Source organism: Peromyscus californicus, unplaced genomic scaffold (assembly GCF_007827085.1).
Source record: "Peromyscus californicus insignis strain IS unplaced genomic scaffold, ASM782708v3 Scaffold_7__1_contigs__length_154581171, whole genome shotgun sequence".
Lineage (NCBI taxonomy): Eukaryota > Metazoa > Chordata > Mammalia > Rodentia > Cricetidae > Peromyscus > Peromyscus californicus.
In genome coordinates this window covers 77,815,091-77,831,159 of record NW_026294595.1, presented here as the reverse complement: position 1 = coordinate 77,831,159, position 16,069 = coordinate 77,815,091, and the positions used below count along the sequence as shown (strand labels likewise).

The 16,069-nt window shown below is 46.4% G+C and overlaps 1 protein-coding gene across 2 annotated transcripts in view; it reads left to right on the top strand.

Annotated features, from left to right (window-relative positions):
- The first annotated feature begins 362 nt into the window (after window positions 1–362).
- Cd44 (CD44 molecule (Indian blood group)) overlaps window positions 363–16,069 on the top strand; it is an 88,578-nt gene continuing 72,871 nt past the window's right edge. The window contains exon 1 of one of the 2 annotated variants that reach the window (XM_052724714.1): window positions 363–727. In XM_052724714.1, the coding sequence (XP_052580674.1) occupies window positions 655–727 (73 nt within the window). In that variant the 5' untranslated portion in view covers window positions 363–654. The remainder of the gene's footprint in view (window positions 728–16,069) is intronic. The other variant, XM_052724713.1, reaches the window with a different exon arrangement.

The window sequence follows — 16,069 nt, the reverse complement described above, 5'->3', positions numbered from 1 at the left end:
TTTGGACTTCTCTCAGAGGGAAAGAGGAATGGGCACTCCCACAAATTCCCCTCTTTCCAATCCCCACCCTGGCCTGGAAGGCACCATCCTTCCAACGGGATCTTCTTCTGGTCTCAGCTCCTCCCTAGGATATGTCCAGCTTCCTGGGAAACCCAGACAGTCATTCCCAAGCCAGGTTCCCAGAAGTTTAGCGGCAAAGGAGAGGCCTGAGGCTGGACTCAGAGGGGTGAAGTCACAGGACCCAGTCATGCTCATTGTAGCAGGCAGTGCTCCCAAAAGGCAGGGGGGCTCGCCAGAGAAGGAAACCTGTGGAGTAGCCTGGCGGGTGGGACGTGGGCAGACAGGGGCGGCAGTAATTCTCAGCTGCCAGGGAGAGCAGGGCTTAGGAGCAGCCGCGAAAGCAGGCTGGTGTGTCTTTAAACCTCCGTTGGCTGCTTAGTCACAGCCCCCCTCACTTTGGGTGTGTCCTTCGCGCGCTCCCTCCCTCTTAGGTCACTCTTTCAAAGCCTGGAATAAAAACCGCAGCCAACTTCCGAGGCGGTCTCATTGCCCAGCGGCCCCCAGCCTGTGACAGGTCCCATTCATCCTCCTTGCCCCGCTCTCCGCGACCCTCTTTAAGAGGCGACTAGATCCCTGGGTTCCATCCAGCACACCATGGACAAGTTTTGGTGGCAAGCAGCTTGGGGACTCTGCCTCTTGCAGCTGATCCTGGCGCAGCAGCAGATCGGTGAGTGGCCCCTAGCCGGGGCGGCGGGATGCGAACGTCCAGTGTGGGAGGACTCCCCCAGGATGCCCCTGGGTTGAATCGTCCCGGGAGGGAAGACAGTGAAGCGGGCTCAGCAAAGCAAAGCTGGGTTTCGGGGCTATACTGTTGGAGAGAGTTTGTTCTTGGGAAGCGCCGCTTTGGTGAAAGAAAAAGAGAAAGGGAGAAGAAAGTTGGCTGGGCAGGTTGCCCACCGCAGATTTTGGGCGAGGTCGCTGGCGCTTGCCGGAGCACATGGCGCAAAAGTAACTGTACTCTTGGATGCACGCTGCCGGTGTCCGGACTAACAGGCTCTGGTGCCCTAAGGCTCCCCCAGCACCGCTGGGCTTGCGGTGGGCGTGCGTCAGAGCAGATCCCGGGACTGGGGCAGAACTGGAGCGGGGACCTGTTGAGCAGTCCTCAAGGTGGCCACAGAGTTGCAAGCCAAAGAGCTGGCAATGAGCTTTTCGGAAAGGAGCCCCGGAAAGCTGAAGTGAGTCCCAGGCTTAGCCTGGTTTTCCGTACCCTTACCATCTGATTCCGTCACCAGCTGCTTTAGCTTGTGGGAGCTTGAACCGGTTCTGTGTCGAGGCTTTGAGCGCCCAAGAGGTTCCAGCCTGGGCCAAGGAGGACACATAACAGAAGCAATGATTAGACCAGTGTCCAGTGCTTGCAGCCCCCTGGTTCTGCCAGTCTGGGCAAAGTCAGAAGGCAACACGGTTCAGACTCGCTGCCTGGCAGCTTCAGAGCAAGAGGGGACCTGTATCAGGGTAACACACGAACTTTAGTGAAGAGAGCTTAATATCCCATCTAAATAAGGTTGGTGACTTTGGTGGCTGTGGTGGGGAGGAGTTGGGGTCAGGTATTCAATATGGCTCAATTCCAAGCATTCCCTTCCTTTGTCTATATATGAACAGATAATTCCACGATGGCTTTGTTTAGCACCAGCACGGTTGAGTTTTCTTTTAAGAAGTGCCAGCTAGGTCGTTAAGTCAGCTCAGCCTACAGTGAGTTCCTCTCAGCAAGAATTTATTAAACCCAGTTGGGTGGGGGTGTCAACTTGGGTATTTTGCACATGCTAGATGGAGATCATAAATTTTGAATTCTGATGCAGAAGTAATATAAATAATAATAAGAATAGCAACATGACTCTATTGTCCATTTACTGTACCCCTTTACTGTGCCAGGCTCTGTGTTAGGTATTTTACCCATGCTATCATATTTTTATCCTCATGGTGATTAAGTGAGAAGTGTCCACTATCAAATACGTTTTGTTTTTAACAGTAGGGAAACAGCGGCTGGGAGAGGTTAAGTGATTTCTAGTATTCACATAGCAAGGCGTGCTGGGTGTGAACTCAGGTTCATTAAGTTCCATAGCTTAGGCTGTCCTGAGATATCTCAATGTATGTGCTGGACAAAGCCAATAAGACTTCAGGGGAAAGAGGCATTCTGGCCAGTGGAGGTGTTCAAAGGGAACCAGAGCTCCAAGGGGCCCTTGGAAAGCAGAAACATCCAGGATGGGTGGGGGAAGGGCAGGGAAAGCCCTGGACCTGGCCTCTGAGGAGAGGAGAAAGGTTCAACACCCACTTCTTTGGCTGTGGCTGAGGAGTTGACTGCCTGTATTTTTCCTAGCCTGTCCCGGGGCTATTCTAAAAAGTCTACTCCTAGGTCGTTGGTTCCCTTCTGACCCCCGGGGGAGTCAGGTCTGAGAGATCAGCAGGTCCGCTCCTGCCTTGGGGTTTTCACCTTCCTGTTGTATACTGTGGCACCAGGAGAAGCAGGGCGGAGAGTCAGTAGTAGTGACTGCCTGGGTCTGGCTTTCATGCCCTTGCAAAGTGGTTGGAAAGGAACTGAGACTCGGAAATGAGATGTGACTTAGAGGATGTGGGCCTGGGTAGGCAGAGGGGAAGGAGAAAGGGCGGGGAAGAGAGGCATCACAGTTGCCCCACTCTGGGAGCATCTGGTTTTGGAAGATGAGGAAGCTTTGAGAGAGGGCAAAGTTTGGGAGGGCAGGGGTGGAGTGACAGGAGAGCCTGTCCGAGGTTGTATCAGAAGTCAAAAAGAAGTGTCCCTAGAGAGGCAAGCAGCACCAGTATCCTGTGCAGCGGGGGGGAAAAAGTGTGGCCAGGGTGGAAGGCAGAGGGAAGGAGTCTCCATAAGCATGTGTCCTTTCCTCCATAGCCAGAGAGCATTGCTAGGAAATTACACCTCCATTGTTGAGAAAGAGGGGAGCATCTGAGAGTCTTGGGACTTAGGGGCAGCAGGCGTCTTTCTGCTGACTCAGAACATTCTGGAATCCTCTTTCTACTGGCAGTTAGAGCCCTGGCTGAGTCTTCCCATTTGAAGAAATAAGGAAGCAAGCTCCATCCTGGCTGAAGTTAGTCTTGATTCATTCGGTTATTCCCCGGCACATATAAGGACATCTACTTCCTCCCAAAGCAGTGATGAGTTGATGTGGCGGAGACTCTGGCAGCTGAGGGAAAAGTTTCTATTTTCTGCCAACTTCCCCCCTACACAGGAGCAGACACTGGAACACATGAAATTCCTGGTCTATGACAGACCTCCTCCCAATCATTCCAGAAAAATGCCCTGATTCACTGTCATAGACTCAGAGATGGGGACTTTAAAGATCATTTAGGAAAAAAAAAAAACAAAAAAAACCCTCCTTTTTCCCAAGAGGAAGCAGACCATGGGAGACAGGGATTGGTGATTTCCCCTCTATGTTAGGGTATGAGGACACCCCTGAAACACTCTAGTCTCTGGAGGACTGAAGGGGTCCCACCCTCTCCCCTGCAGACCAGAGGAGGAGGGTGTGGCCAATTGGGGGTGTGGCATAACATTGTTTTAGCACCTTCAGTACTACCTAACACACTCACCACAGTCCTATATTTTATGGTTCAATATACCCAGTTTGAGTTCAAGAATTAATGATCATTGTATCTTTCCCTAAAGGAAATTGATGCTCAAGACAGTTCCGCCTTGATTTAGGGCTTCTGAGGCCTCCTGAGTATCACTGAAAAGCTAGGAGTACCCATTTTAAAATCATAGCATGTTGCTATTGCCATTTAGCATATGAAGTCCTTAAGAAGCACCACCCACCCACTACTCAGATTCAGTTGGAGTTTAGTGGTAGGTTTTCTTACATAGCCTTGCAATAGCCACGCACAGTAGTACTTTCCTAACACCATTTTCTTGATAAAGATATAGAAGCTCAGAGATAATGGGACTCACCCAAGGACACAGGGGTAGAATTGGGGTGCCTCATCGTCTAATATCACCCATCACAACCTTTGGAGGATTCCGGAAATAGTGTGTTGTCTCTCACTGTTCCTGTCCCCTGTAGTCAGCAGAGTGATCATAAACAGCTTCTCCTGCCACCCTCTAGCAGACTGCAGATTCTTGGCAGCTTTCTGCCTTGCCCTCCTCTGTCCCTTTCCCCGGACTCAGCCACAGCTGTCAGAGATGCCAACCTAGTTATTTATTGCTAGAATAAGTCAATTCCTTTATCAGAGGCCGGTTGCCCCTTTAGACATGCTCTCATTTGTAGGCTTGGCAAAAAGGGAGAGGTTGCTCCTTGCCTAAGAGACAAGTCAGGGCAATATCCTCTGCCTGCAAATTAAGAAAGGCCCCACAGACGCTCTCATGATTCCCTCACAGGCATTTCAGATGCAGTGACCCAATGAGAACCGTTGTTATGTACTCTTTGGATGGTTATATATACCCCATTTGAGGGGAAGTCTTGAAATCCCAGGCAGTGGGTTGACATGGGTTTCTAGAGAAGTCACAGATCTTGAACCAAAATCCACTGAGCACCTCCAGGAGACACGTGGCCACCCAAGTGGGCAGACTCAGCTCCACTAGTGAACAGGAGGTGGTGGGAGGAGAGATGGCTTCCCCAACAGCCTGTCCTGGGGCTGGGGACAAGGTATGAGCTGCAGTCCTGTTTCCTCAGTGCCTCCATTTTAGCAACCCCACCCAGAGCGTAAGAGGGAAATGATTCTTGTGAAAGAGTGAGCTGGAGCAGGTGGCAACAGCTTCCTGGCCCCGTGGAGTTTTCAAAGGGGATCTTCGCTACTTCACAGAGAAGTTCTTGGGGTTTGCACAACCAGAAGCCAATGACTCAATTTTCTTTGTGTCTCTGCTTGAATGAGGACACAAGTTGTTGTTTCTTTTAGGAGGGGCTTAAATTTGAGCCCCACTTTTCCCTCACTGAGCAGGTTGACATTCTTCTTAAACATATACTCCTAGGGCCAATGTGGAACTCAGTGACAGAGTATTTGCCTAGTATGCATACTAGCTCCAAACTGGCCAGCAAGGGTTTGGGGAGCTAAGGCCATTAGGGAGAAATGGGAAGAGTTCCTCTGCTATCAACTTTCTGCAGGCCCATGGACTCCCCTAATGTCAAGGATTATATCTCAACCATCTCTGTGGCCCAATACCCCAGTGCTAGCCCACGACGTGGGCCAGAACTGTTGAACTGAAATAATATCTCAAATAGAGAACTACGAGTTTTCATGTATAGAGGCATGCTGACCGACACACTGAATGTGCAAATCTGTTTATGTGTATGTGTTATATGTGTCACCTGTGACAGCATGCTGATGGCCCTGTTGCCATCCTGCACAGGGTGAGGAGAAGGCTTGGCTGGCCAACTGCTTCCAATAGGGCTTATATGTTGTTTTCCCAAGCAGAGAGTCTGTCTGCCTGAGGCTTTGGTGGCTGCTGGCCATGGGGTCAGTGTAAGGAGAGGGTTAGTGGATGGCCGGATGACAAGGGAGTGGGGTGCTGACACCAAACCCACACTTAAACCTCAAAATGAAACACTCTCCAGTAATGACTGGCTTTGGGAGTTGCTGGCCTGAGGCTTGAGTCCTTGGGGAAGAGACCCACACAACCTCTGACCCACACTTGCTTCTAGCAGGTGACAGCAAGCAGGGAGAGAGGCAGAAACACTTCCCAGAAGATTCTGGTATCTTCTATGGCCGGCTATCCAAACTGACACCACTACTCCCCGAAAGCGGCTAATCTGCCGGAAGCCTGGCAGCTAACAGGACACCCTGTCGGCTTCCTTTGCATGGAGCTTGTCCAGTACAAAACTGCTCACAGCTGAAGCAGGTCCGGCTTTCCCTTGGACCACCTTCCCACCAATGCTCAGAGACAGAGCATCAAACACAGAGATGAGAGGATGATACTGTGGGGACTAGACTCACTGAGCCAAAAACTCCACAAGGTTGGGGTGCATCAGCTGCCTGGGTGTGCCCTCCTGAGGCAAGTGTCCCTCCTTTGTGCAAATGTGTGCAGACAGATTCTAAGTGGGTGGGGATGGCTTGAGTCACCAAGGAGGAGATTTGCAAAACTCATGTCCCAAGAACCTTCCTCAAGTTTTCAGCTTCTGAAAGTAAAGGTTAGTTGCAACACCCCAGGAGGAAGGACTCAGTCACAGGAGCAGTGATTTTGAGCATCCATACCTTTGACAAGGGCTGGAAGTTCATGCATTTTGGGAGTTCTTACACTTTTTGTATTTGCTTTTTTGGTGGCTAATTATAGGTTTCTGAAACATTGTTTACCAATGTTGATAATCATAATAAACAGAACTGATGTTCTCTTTGTTTTCTATATACTAACTTGTTTAAAATATACACCAATCTCATGAAAATAGTTCTTTTATTACCCCCTTTTCACATATGAGGTAACTAGGCACAGAATTTAGGTAAATGGGCAAAGGCCGTATGGTTGTAAAGTGAGGGAGCTGAGATTCAAACCCAGGTCATGTGAGTACAGGTACCCAGAGTCCAGAAGAGAGTGCCAGATGCCCTGGAACTAGAGTTGCAGCCAACTGTAAGCCCCCTGATACGGTGCGGGGAATCGAACTCTGGTCCTCTGGAAGAGCAGGCGGCGCTCTTACCCACTGAGCCCTCTCTCTAGCCCCTTGCCTTTCATTTTAAAACATGATGTCAGCGGAGAGGACTCACCTTGCAAAAAATGAAAGGGAAAAGACCATGTAATGAAACTTTTTCCCCATTCTCCTTCTGAGGGGCTCACTTATTCTAACACCTGAGCAGGCGTCTAGTCCCTTCTTTGTGGTGAGGTGCTGGGGAGGATGATGTAGACTTGGTGAGGTAAATTAATGGATGGTGATAGGGGTATTTGTCCAGATCACTTCATGGTTTCTCACCTGGGTGAAGGTGGACTTTGCTGACTGATGTTTTTTTGTCATCTAACACTGTGGCTTGTGGTTAAAGAAAACTGAGGTGAGGAACAAATGGATAGAAATGAAACACTTAACTCCTTGCTTTAGAGCCTTTGAGTCCAGGTCTTCACTCTCCAAACTGGAGTTGATGGTGAAGGGAGGAAACCGAGAAAGGAGTGTGCCAGGAGTTATGTTTTACACATCCGGGGCACTGAGCACTTAGCCTATAGTAGCCCGTCTTCCCAGCTCCACGGCAAACCAGGTGACCTGGAACCTGCATGGTGCAGTAGGTGAACATCACTCAGGGAATAGGATTCTTTTCTCTGGGTACCTCTGGCTGAGAAACAAGCCATCCAGGATGAGAAGCCCTTTGGGCACATGTGACTGAGTCTGTAGGAAGGGCTGTAGGCCTTTTAGCCTCATGACAGGAACTCAGTCAGGATTCCCCATCTGTTTCAATGCATGCATCTCTATACTAACTATCAAGCAGGTCTGCAGTGCCTTCCTAAAGCACCCCTCCTCCAGTCACAAGCTAGGCAGCACTGTTCCTTACTTCATTTTTTAAAGAATAATAGTGAAGCCTTTTTGCAAGTGTTCTTATTACAATAACCAATGCACGAGGGAGAAAAGAGTGGTTGCATGCAGCTGGCGCTTGCCTTTGGCCTTGACAGTCATTTCGCTATAATCCTAACCCATCTCCAAAAGCATCAAATAAGTATGTCAGGCACAAATGTTGCCAGCGATGACTGCACTCACCCCGTCCAAAAAGCTAAGTCTAACAGAGATGAGTTCCAACTTGAAGTCTAGAGAGGACTGTTTACATTGTCATTTATGTAGCTTCCAGAGAGTTGTAGAGTCTCCCCACTGGCCAAGGGAGGACATGGGCTCAGGAAAGCCCAAAGAGTACTGGTGATGCATGCATGGATGAGGTTTGGAGAGGACATCTGCCAACAGTTTGTGTTTGCTTTGGATTCTCTGTGTTGGGGCTACTCAATTTCATGATACCTTAGAGGTCAAGCTCATCCATTTAGACACTCCAAAGTGCAATTACTCTCGTCTACTGCTCACTAGTTGAACCTCCTGATCATTCATTAAAAATCACTTAGAGTGATGGCTTAGTCAGTAAAATGCTTGCCTTGAAAACACAAGGCTCTAAGCTAAGTCATCAGCTCCCATGTAAAAAACCGGGAGCGGCAGTGTGCACTTGTAGTTCCAATGCCTGCCGGGGAGATGGGAAGATCTCTGGAGGTCTTGGGGCAGCCAACCAAGCCTATTTGACAAGTTCTAGGTCAGCGGGAGATCCTCTCTCCAAAAATCATCGAAGACTACTTCTAAGAAATGACATGAGGTTGTCCTCCTGCCTCCATGTGCACCTGAACACACATAAACATGCATATACAGTACATGGGTGTACAATGTACACAAAACAATAAAGACTTGATTGATTAAAAAGAAGCAGAAGAGATGCTTTTTACTTGTAGTTGTGTATCTTCAAAACTCCTGATGGAAAACTCCTGGCTTATGAACATTTCTGCATATTTATAGCTCTCAGCTCTTGGCATATTTCCTCAACTGTAGTAAGCACTCATTAAATATTTAGACAGTTAACTGAATAAAATTTCTGGACTTAATCTGGAAGAAATCATCATCATTTACTATTTGAGATCTTTTTGGTAAGTTCTGGCTATCTTATTTTCAGCTTTGCCTTTTCTTTTCATTCTATAGAAAACATTTTCCTCCCTAGTTTTCTTTGTAGCAAATCTCAAACTCCTTGAAGTTTCTTTTCTGGCCACCCTCTTCATCTTAAGTGGATCTTTCTTCAGGTTTGATGTGTCAAGCAAGGCAAGGAGGTTAAAAAGCCCATTAGATTTTGTCCACTAGAGTAGGCCTCTTGGTTTCCTTTAGGTCTGGCTACTTCTGTGACTCAGACCTTACCTTAAAATCTGACCTTGTAATAGCGAACTCCCAGCATCAAAATCCTGTTCTCAGCAACACTCCAAGAAAAGATGTTGGCTTTTTGATCCCTATGTTAAAAATGTGTGGTGGGATGGAGGGAATGAGTGCCATTCCTTCCCATCGATGATTTCCAGATCAAGGAGTTGCTCCTTATAACCAGACATTTGTTGTTTGAATAAGGAACTTGCTTTTGGGGAGGTCGGTGTCTAAGACTCTGTGGCTGGGAAACAAGAGAGATTTTGGTCCATTCTCTCTCTGTCATGCAGGAGCAGGGTGAGCTCAGGCAGTTGTGCCCAGAACAAGATTCAACTCATGTGTTATAAAGTTTCACAGCATACAGAAGCACCCTCAGTATAGAAACAATTCTTTTATTTTCTTCTTCTCTGTTACTAATTCACTATACAATGTTTCGCCACCACTTTCCTCTATTTTTTCCATATGTGGAAGGAGAGAGTACAACTCTAGGTGATCTCCACAGTCCTTTACTGGACTCCTGCACTGTAAATTTACCTCTCTGAGTTCCCTGATAGGCATGCTTCATAAAATTTAGGGGAAACAATAACAATACTATAATACTATACTATACAGTACCAAAAATGTGGTGCCCAGTGTAGATTAAATGTCAGGAGTGAATTATTAATCCATGCCAGAAACAAGCACAATGACCCGATTGCACTTCATAGACACCAGCAGGCAAAAGGGACTCCTAGGGACAAGGTACTTCCCTCCTTTCACACCATCAAATTCTCCCTCCTTCTTGGAAGTGGACAGATGCAGCAGTCCAGGACAGAGAAGTTAATAATGCCTCCCAGTCATAGCTTCCACTGCAGAGAACCAGATCTGGGATCATGGGCAGGATTCGAAGGAAACACTCCTTGCTTCAAGTGATAATTCAAACAACAGTATACCAAAGGTCCTGGAAATCCAACTTCTGAAGAGAAGAAACAGCTATGTCCTTTACTCTCAAAGCTTTGTGAGCATCCTGGATTTCTCAACCTCCCTTAAGAAGTCTTTACAGCATGTTAGTGCAAAATGATCCATGCCCTCGGTGAAAGCATCCACTATAATATATGTATATATTGGCTACAATGATGGCTCAGAGGTTAAGAGCAGTGGTTACTCTTCCAGAGGAAGCAGGTTCTATTCCCAGCAGCCACATGGCAGTTCTCAACTGTCTGTAGTTCTAGTTCCAAGGGCTCTGACACTTTCTTCTGGCCTCGGAGGGTACTAAACTCAGGCATGGCACATAGACATACATGCAGGCAAAGCACTCATATACATAAAGATGATGATAATAGCATATATGTACACATTACATATATTATACATGTATATAATATATAAACTTAAGAAAGGCAATGTACAATGCAGGCCAGTGAGATGATGAGTTTACTGTTTCTACCAAGTGATTCCTAGATACTTGTTAAAATTTTCTTCTTATTAATCCAGAGAAATTCTTGCTCAGTGGGGGGAAAACAAGAAATCACAAATACGGTGTTACTGTGGAGGTTTTCGAAGTAGGTCAGAGACTGAATACCCTGTCTGCTTCCAGCCCTCTATTTGTCCCTGAAGGTCTTCAGTCAGGTTGCAATCCTTTCTGCTTGTCCCCACATCATACTCACCTGGAATCCACCAACCACTGGTTGAAATAAAATCCCAACCAGGTTTATGCCTCATGTCATATTCGCGCCCTTAGCTGTTGACTATGGCCCTGCTGGCTGCAATTCCAACCAGTTACACAGAAGTTGTGTTACTTTAGGAGAAATGAGAACCCACCTGCGGCCAGCAGATGGCCTTCTCCTTGGTCACAGAATGACTGGGCATGGTCCTTCCTTCATCATTGCTTCTGTTTCCTAAATTGTGTGACCAACAATTGGAAAGGAGGGAGGGAGGGAGATGGGTTTTCCTCAGACATCCGCACGTTAGTAGAAGAGCTAAACAAGACGGTGGCGTATCACTGAGTGGTCATCAGGAAAAGCAAAACTTGTCCCTGAGCTGCTGGTGTGTAGAAAGGTCTCGGGGAATTAGAAGAAGTGAGTGTGGCAGGAGAAAGAACATGGAGAAATGAGAGACAAAGAAGGTAAAACACGAGCAAAACGGCATGGAGAAAAGTACAACTTCATTGGAGTTAAAGGGGTCAGCTGTCTGTGTGAGGCAGTTCATACTGAAGGGATGAGATGCAACAACTTTCAGATAGCAGGGTAGTAGTGGCATTGTGTAGAAGGTCTAACTGCCTTAGAGACTCAGAGGAAGTCCTCAACCCTGTCAGACAGGGTTAACAGAATTTGGAACAAGGTGAACTCCAATGTGGTAGTGAGAACTTTAATATCTTTCCCTGGTTTGGAGAGTGGCAATTCAAGTGACTCCCAAACAAGTCCTCTGACATCAGTAACAGGTTGATTTCTGCTCGTGTGGCATTTATTACTGATCAATAGAGGCATGCTTGGGGTGCTATGTTTAAAAGCCTAATCTTATACAAAGAATGCTGTGATCTATTAGTGATGTCTGCCATGGACAAAATATAGAGCATTTGGCTCCCTCCTGTCACACCAATGTCACTATACTAGAGCACCAGACTTTTCTAGTTTATGTTTGTGGAAGTCATAAGTAGGGTCCTCTGGGAGTTTAGCCATTCTTGAGTCTAGATGAGGAGCCATACTGGTGACCCCATCCCCCGCTTCTAGAACAGAATAAAATTAGTCTTTTACCCAGAGGACAGGTTCAGTCACTTGTGCCTTCTCTTTTGATTCATGCTCATTCTGTTTTCCCATCACCCCATGTCAAGTCAGATGCTTGGAGCCAGGAATCTCCTGTTTGAACCAAGGCCAGACTTCCTGGCAAAGGGCCCTTTCTTCACATCACCTCCATCTGCAAACTGAGAAGACCAAAAAAAAAAAAAAAAAAGGCGATGCCTCACCCGTGAGGGTGATAGTAGAAATAACTGGCTAATGGGAAGAAAGCCTTTGAAGATGAAAGGGTTGTACGTGCATGTTAATTACAACTTTTATCAGCCCGGAGCCTCTGCATTCTCAGCTGCCACTGGGCACTCCTTTGTGCTTCCCAAATGTAAAACAGCAGCCACATTCCACAGACTGGCCCAGCTCATGGCATCCAAGTCAAGAAAGCTGAATTCTAAGCTCAGGCTAGCCAACCCACTCTGGCCACTCAAGTTTCCCACTACTTATCCCCAAGGGAAAAAGTAGGCTCACTACCTGGGAAGGTAAGATAAGATAGAACCAAGGTATAAACAAAAGGCTCCATGGAGAGTCTACTAGAAATAGCCCCTGGGTAAGATTAGGACACTCTGCTCTAATTCCCAACCTGTGAAAGCCGAATTGTGTGACCTTGGGCTATTGGCTTTATCTGTCTAAGGCTGCGGTATACTGTGTGAACTGCCCAAGATAATAATCCCTCTGCCTCCCCTTGACCTCTGCACTTTTGCTTGCTGGAGTGAAAGTAGGTTTGTTTTTGGTTTTTTTCTCCTGATCAGGCTGAAGCACATGAATAAAACTACAGGGTGCTGTTATTACCCGGGTTAACTTTCACCTTCATCTGTGTCTCCTGTTGCTGGTTGACCCCAATAGTTGAAACTATATTCATCGGAATGCTCACCAATCTTCTCAGAGCTTGCACCCCCTTCTTATCTAAGAGGGCTCTGTATTGGCTCAGGCTTCTTAGGTATGCCATTTCCTGAGGCATGAGAATGAATCCAGGCTGGCATAGAGGACTGAGCTGTTCTGCACAGATGGGTCTTGATGCTTTTGGTGGGGTAACTCAATCACAGCCCTGGAGACAGGTGGGATGGTTATTGTGTGATTTTCTAGCGCTGAGAGTCAGCTTGAAAGGTGCCAGCTGAACTGGATTCCCACAGCAGCACCAAAATATGACTCCTAAGGTGGAGAAATGGAGAATGAGGAGAAAGAATCTAAGAGAGAAATTACTGTGGCCTAGGCACTACAAGCCAAAGATGCTACCATGTCAGAAGGAAGTGTTGGAAAGTATATAGCCCCCTTGTCTTATCTGACATCTTAAAGAAGGAAACCTCAAGGCTTCAAGTGACTTGTCCAAGGTCACATAACTAGTTAGTTAAACCCAGGTCTTCTGATTCCTAGACAGGTCTTTTTTTCATTTCTCCTCTTTGAAATAGTAGAGGAGTTACTTAGCACTGAATGACTAACCGAGAAGACCTGGACTGTAAACAGGGAGGCAGCCAAAGGAACAGTGTATTAGTGGCACAACAGGGAACGGTACAGGTGACTATACTCTTTGGGGACCATGTGTTGCATTAGAGCTGTGCACTTCCTTGTTTGTCTTATTTGGTGTTCTTTGGATCTTTTCTGACTTATGGGACAACGGGAGCAAAAGATCCAGAGCAACCTAGCCTGACCTTTGGGATTCTGAGTGGAGTCAATGGTCATATGTTCCATGGGTTGAGTCAACAAGATGTGTGCAACAATAATGTCTGTTAGCCACTGAGGATGTAACTTGAGATGAGAAGCACAATTTCATTAGGGCTTCCTGGAATCAACAATGTGTCTGGGATATAGACACCAAACAAAAAAATGAGCCCTTATTTAATTACACGTGTCCTGTGTTATGAAAGAGATGCCCACAATCTAGTGAAGGCATATAGTAAAGGGATCCCATCTGGTCCAAGCCTCTTGAGCCCCATAAACTGACCATCATTAACTGTGCTTGCAGTATCCCCTGTTCTTTGAGGTCCCTTATTTGCTGGATTTCTCAGAAGCCCACTAGCTCTGTGTGAAAAACACAGTCTGATGGGTGTGGTCAAAGTTCCCCTTTGTGTTATCAGCCAAACCGAGCCCCACTTTGGCTGCCTCACTCCTGGGTTGTGTAAAAGAACAAGAAATGTAAGCTCTCCAGACAGCAAAGCTTCTTGGTAATCATGTCTGCTCTGCAATGGACCGTGGTGGAAGAGAATCATGAGAATCTATGAAGTGACTTGAACTTTCAGCAGCATGTGCCGGGGAGGCAAAGGAAGGCAAATTTGGAGAAGTAGAAGGTGCCACATAGTGTAGCAATGGGGAAATTCATAATTCAGTTTCAGGTTGTGATGTTAAGCCTGAGTGTAGGATTAAAACTTTTTTTGATAGCAAATGAGTTTGAGATGGCATGATGAGTGACTTCCAGTGGTCATGCAGGTACATCTTTTGTGTTCAGACAAGAGGAAAAGTTATGCACTCTGGGATATAAATGTCAACCCATTTGGCAACAGGGTCCTCGCTGCTTTCTCTTCTTGGTAACTGCTAACTCATTTAAGATGACAGGAGTAGATTCTTCCAGAATGGTGACGGGGATACAACGAGAAAACATCCAAATGCAAACACAGGTGATAAAAAAATATTTACCAGATGGTATAGGGCTGCGGCTGCTCTGAATGGTCTTCTGTCAGCAACCATGTCTGACACAAGAGAGAAAAGTGAAGGGTATCTGCTCCATCATGATGATAACATCCTCTCTTATTCAGATGTATCTCCATTGGTAGGTGAGATAAGGGTGAAGTTACAACTATCACAACCCACCAGAAGCTATACCCCATCGAGGCAGCAAACCACATGTTTGTTATCCACCACCTGCATCCGGGTCCACACTTGTCAGCACATCTCAGTGAGTGACAGAACAATTCAGCTCTCAACAGAATAACTCCTCCCTCAGTAAGAAATGTGGGGGTAGATGATTTCAGGAGCTCGGGGATGTCGCCAAGGCCCGTGGCGCTCTCTTTCTACCTTTGCACCCCACTATTCTCACTGCCCCTAACAGCAATTAGTCTTCTTCATGCTGCCCAACTGGCATCTGCACTTCCAAGCACGAAAACTAGCCCAGTGCCCATCAGCAGAAGGGATGCTTTCTTCACAAGTGTCTCTCATTTAAAACGCAGAAATGCCTTTCCCAGAGGGCTTTGATGGACTCCTCTTTCATTGGACGAATGGGATCACATGACTGTCAAGGAGCACTCAGGCCACAGTGATTGACTTAAGCCAATCATGAGCCATCCATTGGAGATGGGAGTCTGGTCCTTCCCTCTCCAGCACAAGTTCTAGCTTTCCATGCAAATTTGAGTTCAGTTAGATCTATGCTGCCATTGTAACAATGTCTGCTATGATATGTAGGGCCCCAGAAAGTATCTATCAATCTGGTAGAAGTGTGGTTTGAGACTCAATATGGGATGAAACAAAGAAACAAAGACAATTTTCTATTTTTCTGAGCCACACCCCTCAGGTTTTTCGGAGAAGCTGCTCATGGCTAGGCCTTATGGAAGACTCATTACGATTTGAAGCTCACTGGGTCTATGTTTTTTCTGATCCCAGTAGCTAAAAATGTATCCTTTCTTTTCACCCATAAAAAGAAAAACCATTGAGAAATAACCTTAAACTTGTTATAATTTATAAGAGATAGCTTCTGGGTTCATCTTTTGCATGCTTGAGCACCTTATTACTGGAAACTCATGACTTAAAACCCATCTCCACACTGCTGGAGCTGTCCCCACACATGAAGACCACTTCTCTGCAGTGGTCCATTAAAAGAGAATTATCCTGACCTTGGATGAGCATCTCTTCCTGTAAGTTCTGAGATGATGACCCCCAAGGGAGATGGCAGGCTTTCCCCTTCTATTACATTTTTCCATTGGAGTGTTTTAATGTGTGTGAAGTGTTTTCAGCTCCATTATCTAGTCTAGTATTCACATTAACTTTGTGGTTAGCATTATTACACTTTTTTCTAACCATAGCAAAGTTTTAATGCTTTTTCCCAAGTTCACTACAAGTCAAGGTCAGAGTTAATTGGTGTACTTTGAGTATTAGAATCCTAGACAATTCCTTCTGAACTCGTGTCTGTGTCTCCATACTACATGAGCACCCATGGGTCCCTGACTTAGCTTTAGAGAGTCTGGAACTGACTACTAAATTTTCTACTAATATTGTTCTGTCACCAGTGGGAGGAACCCTTCCAACTAGTTTCTTTGAGTTCAAAGATCAAGGGTTCAATAAATTAACCTTTTAATATACCAGAGAACAGACAAGAGGGTTTTTTTCTGGGCTAATCCCCTGCCCCAGGGCATTTAACTTATGAGACGAACATCCTAAGAGAGGCCATCAGGATTTTTTAAAATTTGACTGTTTCACACATGCGTGTAATGATTTCGAGTCATTTTTGCTCCCGTC